Genomic DNA, 20014 nt, shown 5'->3' with positions numbered 1-20014 from the left:
TCCGGGGGTAATAACTGGTGTTTAAAAAGTAAGAGTTCTGTGGTGTCTCTCGCTATACGCTGCTTTAGCGAAGCTTTTTCTCTCTGAGTGGCTCAGTACCTTTTCCTTCTCAATAGTGTTATTAAATACGTGCGACTGTTTCTCTTGGAAGCTTGCTCCTATGAGATAGCTGGTATCTGCGAAAGAAAGAGCAGTTGGTCGGCTTGAGAGACGAACCGCAAGGACAGAGAGAACTCTCTCAGCCTTTCCTACTTTTCAGCGTTGGGAGGGTTCATCGTGCTGTTTGGCAGACAGACTAACGACCAGAAGAAACTGACTGCCCTACCATGTCTCTGTGTGCTGTGGCTGTTTCCGCATTCACCGTGCCGTTTCTTTCCGTTTCTTTTCCTCTTAGTAACTGAACGTCCCTTTCTCCATTTTTCTTTCATTTCCGCCATGTTTCAAACCCTGTTCTTGGGCTAAGAATTTCTTCTCTTTTCTGCCTTTTTTCTAAGTGGAGTTTTGTGCTTTTGCTCAAACTTGGCGTGCTCCGGAGGGCATAGTTTCTGCCCCACAGCCTTCTCACGGGGCCTCTCTCCCCCATTCCTCCGTCTGTAGAAACTAGGAAAGGAGCGGAGAGGGTATCCAAGCTTCCTCTTGCTGTTCCCAGACCGTTTCCACGCCACCCTCAAGGCACAAGGAAAACAGTAACTTGAGTCTTCTGTCTTCCGTCTCTACTTTCCTCGGCTTCTTTTGGTGTCTCCAGCATTACTCCTGTCCTCATGGTTCCTGATGTCAATATCCACAGGCAGAAAAGGATCGAGCGGGAGGGCAGCTCCCGCTGAGAGCCACGAAGATCCACCCGGAATGTAGGTTTAAATGATGGGCTTTCCGGGCTTCCCTGGTGGCTCAGTGGTTAACAATCCGCCTGCCAGTGCAGGGGACACGGGTTCGAGCCCTGGTCCAGGAAGATCCCACAGGCCCCGGAGCCACTAAGCCCGTGTGCCACAACTACTGAACCTGCGTGCTGCAGCTACTGCAGCCCGCACGCCTCGAGCCCGCAACAAGAGAAGCCACCGCAATGAGAAGCCCGCGCACCGCAACGACCAGTAACCCCCGCTCGCCGCGACGAGAGCAAGCCCCCGAGCAGCAACGAAGATCCAACGCAGCCAAAAATAAATAAATAAATACATTTATATTAAAAAAAAAAAAAAAAAGTGATGGGCTTTTCACTTAGGTGTGTGGGTTGGTTGTACTGTATACAGCTGACTGACTGACAAGGAGAGGTCAGTGCCACTGAAGGAGTTTTATTACTTACAGTTCCCAAGAGAAGAGGGCACGCCACACCCTGCAGCGAGCCACATGGGGGACTCGGCCTGGCCTGCTTGGTTGGGAGGCAGGAGAGGAGAGTATATGGCCTTTATCATCCTGGGGAGGGGAGGGGAGGGGAGGGGAGGGTGGGAAGAATGGGCAGAGGCAGCAGGGTAGGCAAGTTTGAGCAAGGTTCGGATTGGACCATTAGAATAGCATTCGGTGAGCTTTGGGCTACAGGGCTGTTCTCTAGTTGTGAGGTACCGGGCCCTGGGGTGAGAGAGGGCAGGGGAAATACTAGCTGGAGTGTGAGAGTAACTAGAGGAGGCAGTTGCAGATACGGGTGTTGGAAGATTGCTTTGCACGTGAACGGCAGGCTCCCAAAGCAAGCAGGTTGCATTTCTAGGAATTAGTTAGTCCTGGGAGGGGCAGTCTCTTCCAGGCCAGCAGGCCCTCAAGATGTCAAAGCATCGTAAATTATAGAAAAATTTAAAACATGATTAATCCAGTGGATGATCATTTTATTTGAACTTTCCAGTCTTGGGATTACCTAGGGGTAGAGTGTGGAAAGGCAAAGAGGGCGCTAGTAGAAGCATTCGACATACACCTCTCCTACCAAGGCATCCCCCCCCCGCAGCACGAGATCAGATTCCAATGAACAGTATACATTGGGGTTTATTCATTCAAGAAATATGGATTGAGGGACTTACTTCCCCGGTGGCGCCGTGGTTAAGAATCCGCCTGCCAATGCAGGGGACACGGGTTCGAGCCCTGGTCCGGGAAGATCCCACATGCCACGGAGCAACTAAGCCCGTGTGCCACAACTACTGAGCCTGCGCTCTACAGCCCGCGAGCCACAACTACTGAGCCCACGTGCCACAACTACTGAAGCCCGCACGCCTAGGGCCTGTGCTCCACAACAAGAGAAGCCACTGCAATGAGAAGCCTGCGCACCGCAACAAAGAGTAGCCCCCGCTCAATGCAACTAGAGAAAGCCCGCGCACAGCAACGAAGACGCAATGCAGCCAAAAAGTAAATAAATAAATAAATTTATTTTAAAAAAGAAGAAGAAGAAGAAAACCTAGAGGAAGATTTAGGAAATTATAAGTCCTTTCGACTCAAAATCTGAAAGATATGTTTTTAATTGATACATATGATGATATAAAAACAACTTTCCATGAAACCTTGAAGCAATGGAATCATCACCTTAAGTAAAGCCAAAGCCAGATATCCAACAGGAGAAAATGGTCACCGCTTCCATTACAGACAAAGGGCCAGTCCCCTGAATGTGTAAATTGCAGATCCACGCCCTTAGGATAAAGCCCATCCGAGAATCCAGGAGGAAAAGGGCCGAAGACCCCCAACAAGGAGTTAGCTCACAGAGAGAAAATAAAGGCGTCTCTGAAACAGGAGAGGACGCTCAACCTTATTTACCCAAGATTAGAAAACTGCAAATCCAAACTACGCCGAGGTACCATTTTCACCTATGAGATCGACCCCTCCCCCTTTCCCCACCCCGCACCAAAAAAGCATTCGCAGGTTTGATGCCACGTGGGGTTGTTGGCAAGGCTGGGGAAAGAGGCGCTGCCGGGGAACGCCTGCCCTGCTCTTCCGGTCACCGTTCGTGATCTCCCGAACTTCCAGGCTCCGTTGCAGTGAGGATGGCTGGGACCGCGACGGCCCTGCACCACCGTGAGGGCACAAGGGCACGCGACCGGCCTCCGCAGAGCGCCGTGCACGGGGGCCGGGCGCGATTCGCAGGCCCTTCAGTCCGTGCACGTCGATTTGAGCAAACTCCGCGGGAGTGAATCACGCTGCGAAAACGGAGATGCTAAGTTATTGATTTGCGACGGGCAGTGTTGCATTCCAACGACTGTCACCCAGGACATCCCTTCTCAGGACGCCCCCCCCGCCCCCCCCCCCCAAGGGGACCCGAACCGTCGGGCAGAAGACGGGCGGGAGAACACCGACGCGAGCAGAGCGGCCCCGAGCAAGGAGGGGCGAGGTGGGTGTGGTGGCGGTGGCGGCGGCGGCGGCGGCTGACGAGCCGCCGTAATCGTGGCGTGTGTCGGGCACTGGCTAAGCGTGGAGGAGGCGCTCTTAGTCATTGAACGGTTGTTGAATGTGCAGTGCGTGCGTGGGGGAAGAGCAGTGGGCAAAAGCAAGTTCTTGATTTCTGGGGCTCGAACCGTGACAGCTGCTACCGTGTCAGCGCTCCCCTCGCATTCTCCGGCTGCCGCCCCTGTCTCGGGTCTGCGGCAGGACGTGCACCGGCCAGGAGGCCAGGAGGCGGGCTCCGGGTCCGGCCTGGGTTCCGGGCGCGAGGAGCCGGTCCGGAGGGGGAGGGTGGAGTCCGCCCGCGGTAGCCGCGCGTCCTCGGGCGACAGAAGGCGGAGCATGCAGATTAGAAATGGCTGTTCGGCGCGGGAATGACGGGACAATCAAGTACACAGAATTTCTCCTCACAAAGGTAGAGAACAGAAAGTCTGCACAGGTCTCTAGTGATAGCACTGTGGACGACGCAAAAGAAGTCAGACGAGGCGTGAGGATGAGGGCGCTCACCGTGGCTTGAATAGGGATGAAGGGAGGACGGCAACGGCCAGAGGCAGAAAGGTGGTATCGCTTCTCGGCCTTTTGGCTAAGATCAAGTGTAGTATCTGTTCTTATCAGTTTAATATCTGATACGTCCTCTATCCGAGGACAATATATTAAATGGATTTTTGGAGCAGGGAGTTGGAATAGGAGCTTGCTCCGTCCACTCCGCGCATCGACCTGGTATTGCAGTACTTCCAGGAACGGTGCACCCCCTTTGGGGACCAGCAAGGTGTGCAAAGGGAGAGAAGTACGTGTATTTTTAGTAGGTATGTGGGGGGGATCACGAAGCTGCTTTTTATCCCTCCAGGTGGCGCCGACCGCTGATGTTGCAGTAGGCACTACTGCTGTGTTGGTGCTAGCGCTCTCCCCGTTTGAAGAGGTGCCAGTGACTTTTCTACGTGCCCCGCCTGCAGGGAAGTGAGCGGAGTCCTTGGCCGTGCCTGCACGCGCGGAAATTCCCCGCCCCTTCGCGTACCTCGTTATGGTGACAGCTGCTGCTTCGTGGTCACTTGTTTGGCTCCGGCAGGTAAGAGACAAACACTTCCGTGCTGGAGAAGGCTCCAGCCGTATGCGGGTGGGGGGCCTCGTAACGTGGGCTCGGCCCCCGTAACTCATGCCCATATTGGCATGCGTTCCTGCCCCGTCCGCAAGGCAGGCAGGCGCCCTGAAACCACTGTGTGAAAAGCAGATACCGGCTTCCACGTCGTGATTTTTAATTTTAGCATGGGTGCAGAGGCAGGTTTTTTAATTGGTTTCCCGCTTGTGGGAGCCTGGTGCCCGGGGAAGTTCTCTGATCTAGTTTTCGTGCTTCGTTTGAGGGGAAAACGCGGGTTGGCTCCTGGAGCCTGCAATCTTGACCAGAGGTGGCAAGCCAGGCAGTGCATACTGGTTTTCTCCACTGAAGCCCAAGAGCCCTAGAGCTTCCCGAGGCAGCGGGGTGGGGAAGAGGCAGAAGGAGGCTGTAGGAGCACCTTCTCCTCTTCCCGTTGCCAGCGTGCGGTAGGCTCTGTCGACCTACGCCCGACGTAGACTGAGAGACGCGTTCCTCTTTCCTGGCAGCAGTCTATTTCTTCCTCGACGCAGGCAGTGTGGGTTCAGTACTGTTGTTTTCTTTTGTTTTCTTCGTTGTGGAGAAGACTCAGCTCCTCCGCAGGGACCTCCGTCCACTTCCTCAGCGGGGGCAGACGTACCTTCTCATCAGAGTGCTACAGGAAGAGTGGAGAAAAAAAAAAAAAAAGGAAGTGGACCTAATAAGGCGCGAGAAATACAGGCCCCCCACCCCTCCCCCCGGCCTCTCTTCTCTTGTCTTTCTCCCCTGCCGCTGTGAAGCCCGATCTCAAAACCTACACCCCAGCGCTGCCACTGCGGTGGAGCGAGCGCGCCCGCTGAGGCCGCCCGGCGCCGCGCTAGCGCTAAGCGGCAGTGAGTTCCAACTCGACCTACACGCGGGCGCAGCGTGACGCTGGGCAGGTTAATTGCCCCCTCCCACAGAGGGTGGCAGCGGGCGCTGGCGTCACTTCCTTCCTGAGTTCCCTCCCGCCGCCGCCGGTACAGCTGCAGTCTCACCGCCCCTTGCTGCCCAGCACGTGCGTGAGCTGATGCTTCCACCGCAGCGGTAGAGACCTCTGCTGTGTCACTTACCCTCCGCTCTGCCGTCCGCAAGGTAGCTTACTGGCCCCTGTCCTACCTCAGGCATCCGAGGGCTGCCCTGCGTAGCTGTGCCACGTCGTTTCACACGCCCACTGCCTCCGCGCGTCCCTGGCACTGCGGGCGCGTGGGGGAACAGGAAGACACTACTTCCTCCCTCACCCGTCTGCGACCTCGGTCCTGTCCGCCGCTTGGGTCCACGGACCTCTGCGCTGCGCCGCCGCCGCACGGGATTGTGTCGGCAGCGCGCGTGCGTGCAGTACTGCCCGGAGCGGTTAACGGACGAAGCTCTACGTAGGGGCAGCCGCTGCTTCGAGGAAGGTGGGCTGTTTCGGTGGGAGCGACTGTAACCTCGAACGAGGGGCGCGCGTGGGGCTACCGGCTAATCGCTACCTGTCAAGAAAAAAAGTAGCGCGCCAGGGCGCCTGCTTGCCTTGTGGACGGGACAGGAACGCATGCCGCTGGGCATGAGTTACGGGAGCCGAGCGCCCCCCTTACGAGGCCCCCCACCCGCATGCGGCTAGAGCCTCCGCCAGCACGGAAGCGTTTGTCCTTTAGCTGCCGGAGCCGAACAAGTGACCACGAAGCACAGCAGCTGCCACCATGAGGCGGGTACGCGAAGGGGCGGGGAGTTTCCGCGCGTGCAGGCACGGCCGAACACTCCTCCCACTTCTGTGCAAGCGCGGCACGTAGAAAATCAGTAGCACTTTCTCAACGAAGAAAACGCCCGTCCAAACGCAGCAGTAGTGCCTACTGCATCACCAATCAACGCCAGCTGAAGCAGTAGTATGTATGTAATTGTGAAACAATAAAACGTACAGTAGTTCTGAAGGAGAAAGACACATCGTAATCCTGTAGTTCCGAAAAAGAAAACAAAACACATATAGTTACAAAAAACAGACATTTTTCTTCTTTTGCACCCTTATTCCGGCCCCCAGAGGGGGTGCACCGTTCCTGGAAGTACTGCAATACCAGGTCGATGCGCGGAGTGGACGGAGCAAGCTCCTATTCCAACTCCCTGCTCCAAAAATCCATTTAATATATTGTCCTCGGATAGAGGACGTATCAGATATTAAACTGATAAGAACAGATACTACACTTGATCTTAGCCAAAAGGCCGAGAAGCGATACCGAGGTCAGCCCCTTCGCCAGCACACCCCTCTTCTCCCACGCCTTTCAGCTCACGGTGAGGAAACTCATCCTCAAACGAATGCCCGCCCTCTTGCCTAGACTTCACAGTGCCCTATTGCCACAACTTGTAACACATACCTAGTTTGTCATATCCTTTAACTTATTGGGGGCTTTTAGGCTTTCTATTCTCCCATGCCTCCCCCAGACAAACAGCCAAGCAATTTGCATGCCCCGCCCACAAGCGCGCCCGTTTCCTGCTCCCCGTGTGCGCCCTCTCGCGGTGGAACCGAAACAAGCGCGTACCCGGAAAGCTCCTTCCGCCTGCTTTCCCGGGAAACGCCCAGAGCGAGAGAGACGCACAGAGTTCTACCAGGTTTTGCTTTCCAGCATTTCTTTTTCTTCTCAACTTTTTCCCCAAACATACAGGTACGTTGAAAGATTTTTACGAGTGGACACCCACCCACCACCTAACGTCATCTTACTGTTGTACGGACGCATACGCACATGAGTTGGCTATGTTTAAGTTCTAGGGTCAAATTTTAATAACGTCGTTTCCCACAGTCCTTTATTTTCCCTTCTATCAGTTATTCACAAAAAGACTTAAATATAAGGAAAAACAAGACGAAACAAAGCAGGTCCTTCTTGTGTCAGGGCCTACTGGGTCCCGGAGAGCAAATGTGCATGTCTAGTTTTCCCTGGATACTGAGAGATAAGGGGAGCCCCATCAGCCTGGCTGTGTTTTTTGCCCCCTACGGTCAGTTCAGTGGCACAGGTGCAGCCCAGAGTGGTTAGGAGGTGGAGGTTGGCCACGTGAGCCTGACAGCGCGGGCACGGGGCGAGGCAGCCGCGGTGGGGGGGCGGGGGGAGGAATCTACGTGCGGGGGAAATTGTCTGGATGAGGGGTGGGGGTGAAGGGACGCTGAAAGGTGTGCCGACAAAACAATGAATCAATAGTCAATCTAAGAAGGAAACGGGAAATTTTCTTCGAGCCCACCTGAGGGTTATAACCGGGGAGACGGTCTTTCCGAAACCTCTGAGGACTGTTGCGAAGAGGTAATGTACTTTCCTCCCCCGCCCCACCCCCGGGCCGCGTGGCTTGCGGGATTGTGGGATCTGGGATCTTAGTTCCCCCACCAGGGATTGAACCCGGGCCCTCCGCAGTGAGAGCGCCGACTCTTACCCACTGGACCGCCGGCAAGTCCCATGTGATACTTTTTGTTTTTAATTGAAGTATAGTTGACTTACAATGTTTCAGGTGTACAGCAAAGTGATTCAGATATATTTATTTGCTTTTTATTATATGTTCTTCAGATATATAATATATATTCCTTTTCAGATATATATACACGCTGTATATATTATACAGTATCATATAGTCTTTTCAGGTTCTTTTCCATTATAGGTTATTACAAGATATTGAATATAGTTCCCTGTGTTATACAGTAGGTCCTTGTTGTTTCACTCTTTTATGTATGGTAGTGTGTATCTCTTAATACCAAATTCCAAATTTCTCCCTCTCCTCCTCACTTTCCCCTTTGGTAGCCATAAGTATATGTGATTGTAGAGAAGGGGTAAGTGCAATCAAGCACACATCTTGGTAAAAGGTTACAGCTACTCAGAAGGAACAGATATCTTAGTTAAGGGTGTTAGTGCTTTTCTAAGTATGGGAAGCATGCAAGAAACTGGGTGCATAAAATTTTCTCTTGCAAATATCTAACTCTCTGAGGTCGGGTTCTGTCAGTTTCCTCCTCATCCTGATCTCCACCCTGAATCCCTTTCAGGGTGGGTGGTAGGTCAGCAACTATAGAGACTAATGACTTGATCCTTGTAGAACTGGATGGTGGGTAATTCTTTATTTTACAGTCCCTTCCCTTTCAGTCTTAATTTCCACCAAGGCTAAGGGGGCATGTCGTAACCAAACTGTGCCACTTGCTAAGAATGCTCACTCCCAGGTCAGGTGAGGATTTCGTTGATAGGCCACTCAATGTGCTATTACTGGGCTAGGCCCTGTTAACAATAGCCAAAAGCCTCTGGACTGCCTGTCTTACTAGTCTGTTATGGTCCAGGAAACAGTTCCCGCTTGTTGCTCCTTCCCTCCTCTAGAGGTACACTATTGCAATCATTGCTCTTATAGAACTGGATATTTGATCTATCATCGCAAGTCCCCAAGTCATCGTTATTTCTGATCTCAGATGGCCGCCAGGGAAGTCCCAAAACAAGAAAAGTTTAAACAAAACTTTTTTCCTCTGCCCATTTGTGCCTCCTCCCTCCCCTCTAGTGTGCATTATGCATCTATGTTATGCATAAACAGACCTCCCCAAGGGCAGAAATACCTGCTGGACCATAAAGATCCATTTTTTTGTCCTTCTGCCACCAGCCAGATAACTCATTAGAAGATAACATTCCTTTCTCTATCATGTCAGGGGTCAGGATAACCCACCACTCACCTTGTATATGCACACATCCTTGGTGAACTTTATGTAAAATGCCAATTAATCATTTCCCTTAAAGATAACAATTGCTGCAAGGACTTCCTTGTGGGTCAGTGGTTAAGGCTCCTGCTCCCAATGCAGGGGGCCTGGGTTCAATCCCTGGTCAGGGAATTAGATCCCACATGCATGCCACAACTAAGAAGTCCACATGCTGCAACAAATATCCTGAGTGCTGCAACTAAGGTCCAGTGCAGCCAAAATAAATAAATATTCAACATTTTTTTCTTGCCTTAAAATATGAATTTTATTTCATCAGGTGGCAGGTACCAAAGGGTAGCTAAGGGAGGGACGGAGGGTGGGAGGGAGGGAGAGGGAAGGAGGAAGGTGATTGGAGAGTGTGATGCTAGGAGCAGAGGGGTTAAAGCACTTGGTAAAGACTAGATCTAGGGGGCTTCCCTGGTGGTGCTAGTGGTTAAGAATCTGCCTGTCAATTCAGGGTGCATGGGTTCGAGCCCTAGTCCGGGAAGATCCCACATGCCGCGGAGCAACTAAGCCCTTGCGCAGCAACTACTCAGCCTTTGCTCTAGAGCCTGTGAGCCACAACTACTGAAGCCCGTGAGCCTAGAGCCCGTGCTCCGCAACAACTCACTGCAACTAGAGAAAGCCCGCACACAGCAACAAAGACCCAACGCAGGCTAAAATAAAATAAAATAATTTACAAAATTTTAAAAAGACTAGATTTAGGGTTAGACCAGGGGAGTGAGTGACTGGGGTTGGGGCTAAGTCAAGAAACTGGTGGGGCTGTTGACATCACCAGGAATGATGACAGGAGTGTGCTGGAGAGAGACAGGGAGCCAGGAGCTAAAACCTGCCAGGAAGTGACCTGCAGCTGGATGGTCGACAGTAGCAAGGAGACTTGGTCGTGGGTGGTATAGCCTGGTGGTGTGAGATTCAAGGTTGGCTGTGGCAGACAGGGAAGGGGGAGGGTGCTGTGTAAGTGACAACGTGGAGCAAGGACCAGCGAAATGAGGCGTGAAGAGAGATGGCCACCGCGGAGCAGCTGGGCCCGTGAGCCACAATTGCTGAGCCTGCGCGTCTGGAGCCTGTGCCCCGCGACGGGAGGGGCCGCGATAGAGAAAGGCCCGCGCACCGCGATGAAGAGCGGTCCCCGCACCACGATGAAGAGTGGCCCCCGCTTGCCGCAGCTGGAGAGAGCCCTCGCACGAACCGAAGACCCAACACAGCCAAAAATAAATAAATAAATAAATAAATAAATAAGAAAATCCTTTAAAAAAAAAAAAAAAAAGAGAGATGGCCACCACCTGAGTAGGCTGCAGGAATGCGTGTCCTCAGGGGAAGGTTAGAGGGACAGAGAAGGAAGGTTGAGAATGGGGGGTGGGGAGAGTCAGAAAACAAGGTTTCAGAAATCCGAGGGGGATTGGAGGAGGGGTCCAAGAGAATACAGAGAGTCTTAACGGGGTAAGAGACTGCAAACATGGAAGAGACAGGTCCGGGCTTCTCGTGACCACAGGCCTAGGGACAGGGCAAGATTGCAGTGCAGTGGCGACCCTGTTGAAGGCGTCAACACCTGCTGGTCAGGCAGGCTTGAAGTGGTGAAGAGCCTGGCAGCCGCCTTGGATGGAGCCTCGGGCCTGCCATCTACTTAACAACGTTACCTGGAGATGCCGCCTCCGCAAGGCTGGATAAAACTAGTTCCAGGATTTGGAGTCGCAACACGGAGAGCGCTACTTAAAAAGCCCTCCTGCAGGTAACAATTGTTGTCCTCCGGAGATAGCAATTGGTGTGGAACAGGTCGGATGACCTGGGGAGATACTGAACTGCATCTAATGGAATTCTTGGTTTAAATACTTACTTATGACCTTATTGATGTTACTAGCTATATTACTTGTATTCTGCCTATTTTACAAGATTACTGTTTCCTGCATTACTGAACGTGTGACTGAGCCGCTGATAGAAATGAGGCAGGAGCTAGATGGGCCCCAGGCCAAACAGCTGAACTTAGTCCCCTGTGGACAGAAACTCCATAATAGCAGAAACTCCAAAACCCAGGATGATGGAGGAGGCTGGACCCTGCTCAGATAAGAGATAAAAGACCACATATTCTTCATTCTCGAAGTCAAGGAGACCTCCCCAACTACACATGTGCAGAAAGGCTCCTTGGAGGTCAAAAAGGGAGGGGGGGGTCACCTCATAGTAAGTGATGTCAACTACCCATCGGCCTCTTCGCTAGAATCCATCTTGGCCAAGAGATGCACAGGCACACAGGGGGGGACCTTGACATATACCAAATACGGACTCAGAGCCAGGCAAAGCAAGATGATTGGTCAAAGGAAACCTGGAAGAAATGCCCCATAAATGTGATTCAAACTACCACGAGGGCACGACTCTCTCTCTGAGCCACCCGTGTGTCTATCCACACATACTGTACCCTTTTCCTCCTAATAAACACTTTACTTGTTTCACTACTTTCCGTCTTTGTGGGAATTCTTTTCTGCAAAGCCAAAGGACCAGGTCCTTGTCACTGACCGCTAATCTAGTGGCTAGGATTTGGTGCTCTCACTGCCTCGACCTGACCTCAATCTCTGGCCAGGAACCAAAATCTTGCTTCGAGCTGCCACAGGCCGAGGCCATCTGAGATCAGAAATAACGATGACTTGGGGACTTGCGATGATAGATCAAATATCCAGTTCTATAAGAGCAATGATTGCAATAGTGTACCTCTAGAGGAGGGAAGGAGCAACAAGCGGGAACTGTTTCCTGGACCATAACAGACTAGTAAGACAGGCAGTCCAGAGGCTTTTGGCTATTGTTAACAGGGCCTAGCCCAGTAATAGCACATTGAGTGGCCTATCAACGAAATCCTCACCTGACCTGGGAGTGAGCATTCTTAGCAAGTGGCACAGTTTGGTTACGACATGCCCCCTTAGCCTTGGTGGAAATTAAGACTGAAAGGGAAGGGACTGTAAAATAAAGAATTACCCACCATCCAGTTCTACAAGGATCAAGTCATTAGTCTCTATAGTTGCTGACCTACCACCCACCCTGAAAGGGATTCAGGGTGGAGATCAGGATGAGGAGGAAACTGACAGAACCCGACCTCAGAGAGTTAGATATTTGCAAGAGAAAATTTTATGCACCCAGTTTCTTGCATGCTTCCCATACTTAGAAAAGCACTAACACCCTTAACTAAGATATCTGTTCCTTCTGAGTAGCTGTAACCTTTTACCAAGATGTGTGCTTGATTGCACTTACCCCTTCTCTACAATCACATATACTTATGGCTACCAAAGGGGAAAGTGAGGAGGAGAGGGAGAAATTTGGAATTTGGTATTAAGAGATACACACTACCATACATAAAAGAGTGAAACAACAAGGACCTACTGTATAACACAGGGAACTATATTCAATATCTTGTAATAACCTATAATGGAAAAGAACCTGAAAAGACTATATGATACTGTATAATATATACAGCGTGTATATATATCTGAAAAGGAATATATATTATATATCTGAAGAACATATAATAAAAAGCAAATAAATATATCTGAATCACTTTGCTGTACACCTGAAACATTGTAAGTCAACTATACTTCAATTAAAAACAAAAAGTATCACATGGGACTTGCCGGCGGTCCAGTGGGTAAGAGTCGGCGCTCTCACTGCGGAGGGCCCGGGTTCAATCCCTGGTGGGGGAACTAAGATCCCAGATCCCACAATCCCGCAAGCCACGCGGCCCGGGGGTGGGGCGGGGGAGGAAAGTACATTACCTCTTCGCAACAGTCCTCAGAGGTTTCGGAAAGACCGTCTCCCCGGTTATAACCCTCAGGTGGGCTCGAAGAAAATTTCCCGTTTCCTTCTTAGATTGACTATTGATTCATTGTTTTGTCGGCACACCTTTCAGCGTCCCTTCACCCCCACCCCTCATCCAGACAATTTCCCCCGCACGTAGATTCCTCCCCCCGCCCCCCCCACCGCGGCTGCCTCGCCCCGTGCCCGCGCTGTCAGGCTCACGTGGCCAACCTCCACCTCCTAACCACTCTGGGCTGCACCTGTGCCACTGAACTGACCGTAGGGGGCAAAAAACACAGCCAGGCTGATGGGGCTCCCCTTATCTCTCAGTATCCAGGGAAAACTAGACATGCACATTTGCTCTCCGGGACCCAGTAGGCCCTGACACAAGAAGGACCTGCTTTGTTTCGTCTTGTTTTTCCTTATATTTAAGTCTTTTTGTGAATAACTGATAGAAGGGAAAATAAAGGACTGTGGGAAACGACGTTATTAAAATTTGACCCTAGAACTTAAACATAGCCAACTCATGTGCGTATGCGTCCGTACAACAGTAAGATGACGTTAGGTGGTGGGTGGGTGTCCACTCGTAAAAATCTTTCAACGTACCTGTATGTTTGGGGAAAAAGTTGAGAAGAAAAAGAAATGCTGGAAAGCAAAACCTGGTAGAACTCTGTGCGTCTCTCTCGCTCTGGGCGTTTCCCGGGAAAGCAGGCGGAAGGAGCTTTCCGGGTACGCGCTTGTTTCGGTTCCACCGCGAGAGGGCGCACACGGGGAGCAGGAAACGGGCGCGCTTGTGGGCGGGGCATGCAAATTGCTTGGCTGTTTGTCTGGGGGAGGCATGGGAGAATAGAAAGCCTAAAAGCCCCCAATAAGTTAAAGGATATGACAAACTAGGTATGTGTTACAAGTTGTGGCAATAGGGCACTGTGAAGTCTAGGCAAGAGGGCGGGCATTCGTTTGAGGATGAGTTTCCTCACCGTGAGCTGAAAGGCGTGGGAGAAGAGGGGTGTGCTGGCGAAGGGGCTGACCTCGGTATCGCTTCTCGGCCTTTTGGCTAAGATCAAGTGTAGTATCTGTTCTTATCAGTTTAATATCTGATACGTCCTCTATCCGAGGACAATATATTAAATGGATTTTTGGAGCAGGGAGTTGGAATAGGAGCTTGCTCCGTCCACTCCGCGCATCGACCTGGTATTGCAGTACTTCCAGGAACGGTGCACCCCCTCTGGGGGCCGGAATAAGGGTGCAAAAGAAGAAAAATGTCTGTTTTTTGTAACTATATGTGTTTTGTTTTCTTTTTCGGAACTACAGGATTACGATGTGTCTTTCTCCTTCAGAACTACTGTACGTTTTATTGTTTCACAATTACATACATACTACTGCTTCAGCTGGCGTTGATTGGTGATGCAGTAGGCACTACTGCTGCGTTTGGACGGGCGTTTTCTTCGTTGAGAAAGTGCTACTGATTTTCTACGTGCCGCGCTTGCACAGAAGTGGGAGGAGTGTTCGGCCGTGCCTGCACGCGCGGAAACTCCCCGCCCCTTCGCGTACCCGCCTCATGGTGGCAGCTGCTGTGCTTCGTGGTCACTTGTTCGGCTCCGGCAGCTAAAGGACAAACGCTTCCGTGCTGGCGGAGGCTCTAGCCGCATGCGGGTGGGGGGCCTCGTAAGGGGGGCGCTCGGCTCCCGTAACTCATGCCCAGCGGCATGCGTTCCTGTCCCGTCCACAAGGCAAGCAGGCGCCCTGGCGCGCTACTTTTTTTCTTGACAGGTAGCGATTAGCCGGTAGCCCCACGCGCGCCCCTCGTTCGAGGTTACAGTCGCTCCCACCGAAACAGCCCACCTTCCTCGAAGCAGCGGCTGCCCCTACGTAGAGCTTCGTCCGTTAACCGCTCCGGGCAGTACTGCACGCACGCGCGCTGCCGACACAATCCCGTGCGGCGGCGGCGCAGCGCAGAGGTCCGTGGACCCAAGCGGCGGACAGGACCGAGGTCGCAGACGGGTGAGGGAGGAAGTAGTGTCTTCCTGTTCCCCCACGCGCCCGCAGTGCCAGGGACGCGCGGAGGCAGTGGGCGTGTGAAACGACGTGGCACAGCTACGCAGGGCAGCCCTCGGATGCCTGAGGTAGGACAGGGGCCAGTAAGCTACCTTGCGGACGGCAGAGCGGAGGGTAAGTGACACAGCAGAGGTCTCTACCGCTGCGGTGGAAGCATCAGCTCACGCACGTGCTGGGCAGCAAGGGGCGGTGAGACTGCAGCTGTACCGGCGGCGGCGGGAGGGAACTCAGGAAGGAAGTGACGCCAGCGCCCGCTGCCACCCTCTGTGGGAGGGGGCAATTAACCTGCCCAGCGTCACGCTGCGCCCGCGTGTAGGTCGAGTTGGAACTCACTGCCGCTTAGCGCTAGCGCGGCGCCGGGCGGCCTCAGCGGGCGCGCTCGCTCCACCGCAGTGGCAGCGCTGGGGTGTAGGTTTTGAGATCGGGCTTCACAGCGGCAGGGGAGAAAGACAAGAGAAGAGAGGCCGGGGGGAGGGGTGGGGGGCCTGTATTTCTCGCGCCTTATTAGGTCCACTTCCTTTTTTTTTTTTTTTCTCCACTCTTCCTGTAGCACTCTGATGAGAAGGTACGTCTGCCCCCGCTGAGGAAGTGGACGGAGGTCCCTGCGGAGGAGCTGAGTCTTCTCCACAACGAAGAAAACAAAAGAAAACAACAGTACTGAACCCACACTGCCTGCGTCGAGGAAGAAATAGACTGCTGCCAGGAAAGAGGAACGCGTCTCTCAGTCTACGTCGGGCGTAGGTCGACAGAGCCTACCGCACGCTGGCAACGGGAAGAGGAGAAGGTGCTCCTACAGCCTCCTTCTGCCTCTTCCCCACCCCGCTGCCTCGGGAAGCTCTAGGGCTCTTGGGCTTCAGTGGAGAAAACCAGTATGCACTGCCTGGCTTGCCACCTCTGGTCAAGATTGCAGGCTCCAGGAGCCAACCCGCGTTTTCCCCTCAAACGAAGCACGAAAACTAGATCAGAGAACTTCCCCGGGCACCAGGCTCCCACAAGCGGGAAACCAATTAAAAAACCTGCCTCTGCACCCATGCTAAAATTAAAAATCACGACGTGGAAGCCGGTATCTGCTTTTCACACAGTGGTTTCAGGGCGCCTGCCTGCCTTGCGGACGGGGCAGGAACGCATGCCAATATGGGCATGAGTTACGGGGGCCGAGCCCACGTTACGAGGCCCCCCACCCGCATACGGCTGGAGCCTTCTCCAGCACGGAAGTGTTTGTCTCTTACCTGCCGGAGCCAAACAAGTGACCACGAAGCAGCAGCTGTCACCATAACGAGGTACGCGAAGGGGCGGGGAATTTCCGCGCGTGCAGGCACGGCCAAGGACTCCGCTCACTTCCCTGCAGGCGGGGCACGTAGAAAAGTCACTGGCACCTCTTCAAACGGGGAGAGCGCTAGCACCAACACAGCAGTAGTGCCTACTGCAACATCAGCGGTCGGCGCCACCTGGAGGGATAAAAAGCAGCTTCGTGATCCCCCCCACATACCTACTAAAAATACACGTACTTCTCTCCCTTTGCACACCTTGCTGGTCCCCAAAGGGGGTGCACCGTTCCTGGAAGTACTGCAATACCAGGTCGATGCGCGGAGTGGACGGAGCAAGCTCCTATTCCAACTCCCTGCTCCAAAAATCCATTTAATATATTGTCCTCGGATAGAGGACGTATCAGATATTAAACTGATAAGAACAGATACTACACTTGATCTTAGCCAAAAGGCCGAGAAGCGATACCACCTTTCTGCCTCTGGCCGTTGCCGTCCTCCCTTCATCCCTATTCAAGCCACGGTGAGCGCCCTCATCCTCACGCCTCGTCTGACTTCTTTTGCGTCGTCCACAGTGCTATCACTAGAGACCTGTGCAGACTTTCTGTTCTCTACCTTTGTGAGGAGAAATTCTGTGTACTTGATTGTCCCGTCATTCCCGCGCCGAACAGCCATTTCTAATCTGCATGCTCCGCCTTCTGTCGCCCGAGGACGCGCGGCTACCGCGGGCGGACTCCACCCTCCCCCTCCGGACCGGCTCCTCGCGCCCGGAACCCAGGCCGGACCCGGAGCCCGCCTCCTGGCCTCCTGGCCGGTGCACGTCCTGCCGCAGACCCGAGACAGGGGCGGCAGCCGGAGAATGCGAGGGGAGCGCTGACACGGTAGCAGCTGTCACGGTTCGAGCCCCAGAAATCAAGAACTTGCTTTTGCCCACTGCTCTTCCCCCACGCACGCACTGCACATTCAACAACCGTTCAATGACTAAGAGCGCCTCCTCCACGCTTAGCCAGTGCCCGACACACGCCACGATTACGGCGGCTCGTCAGCCGCCGCCGCCGCCGCCACCGCCACCACACCCACCTCGCCCCTCCTTGCTCGGGGCCGCTCTGCTCGCGTCGGTGTTCTCCCGCCCGTCTTCTGCCCGACGGTTCGGGTCCCCTTGGGGGGGGGGGGCGGGGGGGGCGTCCTGAGAAGGGATGTCCTGGGTGACAGTCGTTGGAATGCAACACTGCCCGTCGCAAATCAATAACTTAGCATCTCCGTTTTCGCAGCGTGATTCACTCCCGCGGAGTTTGCTCAAATCGACGTGCACGGACTGAAGGGCCTGCGAATCGCGCCCGGCCCCCGTGCACGGCGCTCTGCGGAGGCCGGTCGCGTGCCCTTGTGCCCTCACGGTGGTGCAGGGCCGTCGCGGTCCCAGCCATCCTCACTGCAACGGAGCCTGGAAGTTCGGGAGATCACGAACGGTGACCGGAAGAGCAGGGCAGGCGTTCCCCGGCAGCGCCTCTTTCCCCAGCCTTGCCAACAACCCCACGTGGCATCAAACCTGCGAATGCTTTTTTGGTGCGGGGTGGGGAAAGGGGGAGGGGTCGATCTCATAGGTGAAAATGGTACCTCGGCGTAGTTTGGATTTGCAGTTTTCTAATCTTGGGTAAATAAGGTTGAGCGTCCTCTCCTGTTTCAGAGACGCCTTTATTTTCTCTCTGTGAGCTAACTCCTTGTTGGGGGTCTTCGGCCCTTTTCCTCCTGGATTCTCGGATGGGCTTTATCCTAAGGGCGTGGATCTGCAATTTACACATTCAGGGGACTGGCCCTTTGTCTGTAATGGAAGCGGTGACCATTTTCTCCTGTTGGATATCTGGCTTTGGCTTTACTTAAGGTGATGATTCCATTGCTTCAAGGTTTCATGGAAAGTTGTTTTTATATCATCATATGTATCAATTAAAAACATATCTTTCAGATTTTGAGTCGAAAGGACTTATAATTTCCTAAATCTTCCTCTAGGTTTTCTTCTTCTTCTTCTTTTTTAAAATAAATTTATTTATTTATTTACTTTTTGGCTGCATTGCGTCTTCGTTGCTGTGCGCGGGCTTTCTCTAGTTGCATTGAGCGGGGGCTACTCTTTGTTGCGGTGCGCAGGCTTCTCATTGCAGTGGCTTCTCTTGTTGTGGAGCACAGGCCCTAGGCGTGCGGGCTTCAGTAGTTGTGGCACGTGGGCTCAGTAGTTGTGGCTCGCGGGCTGTAGAGCGCAGGCTCAGTAGTTGTGGCACACGGGCTTAGTTGCTCCGTGGCATGTGGGATCTTCCCGGACCAGGGCTCGAACCCGTGTCCCCTGCATTGGCAGGCGGATTCTTAACCACGGCGCCACCGGGGAAGTAAGTCCCTCAATCCATATTTCTTGAATGAATAAACCCCAATGTATACTGTTCATTGGAATCTGATCTCGTGCTGCGGGGGGGGGATGCCTTGGTAGGAGAGGTGTATGTCGAATGCTTCTACTAGCGCCCTCTTTGCCTTTCCACACTCTACCCCTAGGTAATCCCAAGACTGGAAAGTTCAAATAAAATGATCATCCACTGGATTAATCATGTTTTAAATTTTTCTATAATTTACGATGCTTTGACATCTTGAGGGCCTGCTGGCCTGGAAGAGACTGCCCCTCCCAGGACTAACTAATTCCTAGAAATGCAACCTGCTTGCTTTGGGAGCCTGCCGTTCACGTGCAAAGCAATCTTCCAACACCCGTATCTGCAACTGCCTCCTCTAGTTACTCTCACACTCCAGCTAGTATTTCCCCTGCCCTCTCTCACCCCAGGGCCCGGTACCTCACAACTAGAGAACAGCCCTGTAGCCCAAAGCTCACCGAATGCTATTCTAATGGTCCAATCCGAACCTTGCTCAAACTTGCCTACCCTGCTGCCTCTGCCCATTCTTCCCACCCTCCCCTCCCCTCCCCTCCCCTCCCCAGGATGATAAAGGCCATATACTCTCCTCTCCTGCCTCCCAACCAAGCAGGCCAGGCCGAGTCCCCCATGTGGCTCGCTGCAGGGTGTGGCGTGCCCTCTTCTCTTGGGAACTGTAAGTAATAAAACTCCTTCAGTGGCACTGACCTCTCCTTGTCAGTCAGTCAGCTGTATACAGTACAACCAACCCACACACCTAAGTGAAAAGCCCATCACTTTTTTTTTTTTTTTTTAATATAAATGTATTTATTTATTTATTTTTGGCTGCGTTGGATCTTCGTTGCTGCTCGGGGGCTTGCTCTCGTCGCGGCGAGCGGGGGTTACTGGTCGTTGCGGTGCGCGGGCTTCTCATTGCGGTGGCTTCTCTTGTTGCGGGCTCGAGGCGTGCGGGCTGCAGTAGCTGCAGCACGCAGGTTCAGTAGTTGTGGCACACGGGCTTAGTGGCTCCGGGGCCTGTGGGATCTTCCTGGACCAGGGCTCGAACCCGTGTCCCCTGCACTGGCAGGCGGATTGTTAACCACTGAGCCACCAGGGAAGCCCGGAAAGCCCATCATTTAAACCTACATTCCGGGTGGATCTTCGTGGCTCTCAGCGGGAGCTGCCCTCCCGCTCGATCCTTTTCTGCCTGTGGATATTGACATCAGGAACCATGAGGACAGGAGTAATGCTGGAGACACCAAAAGAAGCCGAGGAAAGTAGAGACGGAAGACAGAAGACTCAAGTTACTGTTTTCCTTGTGCCTTGAGGGTGGCGTGGAAACGGTCTGGGAACAGCAAGAGGAAGCTTGGATACCCTCTCCGCTCCTTTCCTAGTTTCTACAGAC

The 20014-nt window shown here is 53.1% G+C and overlaps 2 protein-coding genes and 4 non-coding genes across 15 annotated transcripts; 3 read left to right on the top strand and 3 right to left on the bottom strand.

Annotated features, from left to right (window-relative positions):
• Positions 1-2376: 2376 nt before the first annotated feature.
• Positions 2377-6912, bottom strand: LOC130705840 (uncharacterized). 6 transcript variants are annotated; one of them, XR_009006211.1, is made up of 3 exons: positions 5527-6912; positions 3229-5090; positions 2377-3104 (listed from the first exon to the last, which is right to left on the bottom strand). XR_009006211.1 is itself a non-coding variant. In XM_057535203.1 (3 exons), the coding sequence occupies exon 2, from the start codon at positions 4504-4506 to the stop codon at positions 3499-3501; it is 1008 nt and encodes a 335-aa protein (XP_057391186.1). In that variant the 5' UTR covers positions 4507-5090; positions 5527-6912; the 3' UTR covers positions 2377-3104; positions 3480-3498. The 6 variants fall into 6 exon arrangements, 2 of the variants coding, with proteins under 2 accessions (XP_057391186.1, XP_057391187.1); XR_009006214.1 differs by having other exon boundaries at positions 4361-5090; XR_009006212.1 differs by having other exon boundaries at positions 5573-6912.
• Positions 3909-4099, top strand: LOC114237118 (U2 spliceosomal RNA). The gene has a single exon (XR_009006458.1). It is a non-coding gene; the product is annotated as a U2 spliceosomal RNA (small nuclear RNA).
• Positions 6471-6661, bottom strand: LOC114237117 (U2 spliceosomal RNA). The gene has a single exon (XR_009006457.1). It is a non-coding gene; the product is annotated as a U2 spliceosomal RNA (small nuclear RNA).
• A 6779-nt stretch (positions 6913-13691) lies between the features above and the next one.
• On the top strand, positions 13692-18227 carry LOC130705841 (uncharacterized). Of its 5 annotated transcripts, none has more exons than XR_009006217.1 (3): positions 13692-14909; positions 15514-17375; positions 17500-18227. XR_009006217.1 is itself a non-coding variant. In XM_057535207.1 (3 exons), the coding sequence occupies exon 2, from the start codon at positions 16098-16100 to the stop codon at positions 17103-17105; it is 1008 nt and encodes a 335-aa protein (XP_057391190.1). In that variant the 5' UTR covers positions 13692-15077; positions 15514-16097; the 3' UTR covers positions 17106-17109; positions 17500-18227. The 5 variants fall into 5 exon arrangements, 2 of the variants coding, with proteins under 2 accessions (XP_057391190.1, XP_057391189.1); XR_009006216.1 differs by having other exon boundaries at positions 13692-15031; XR_009006215.1 differs by having other exon boundaries at positions 13692-15077.
• On the top strand, positions 13943-14133 carry LOC114237119 (U2 spliceosomal RNA). Its single transcript, XR_003622891.2, has one exon. It is a non-coding gene; the product is annotated as a U2 spliceosomal RNA (small nuclear RNA).
• Positions 16505-16695, bottom strand: LOC114237712 (U2 spliceosomal RNA). Its single transcript, XR_003623224.1, has one exon. It is a non-coding gene; the product is annotated as a U2 spliceosomal RNA (small nuclear RNA).
• Positions 18228-20014: the final 1787 nt, after the last annotated feature.

This window comes from Balaenoptera acutorostrata, chromosome 20 (assembly GCF_949987535.1).
Source record: "Balaenoptera acutorostrata chromosome 20, mBalAcu1.1, whole genome shotgun sequence".
In the NCBI taxonomy this organism is placed as follows: Eukaryota; Metazoa; Chordata; class Mammalia; order Artiodactyla; family Balaenopteridae; genus Balaenoptera; species Balaenoptera acutorostrata.
The sequence above is the reverse complement of the archived record's forward strand: the minus strand, read 5'-3'. Positions and strand labels throughout refer to the sequence as shown.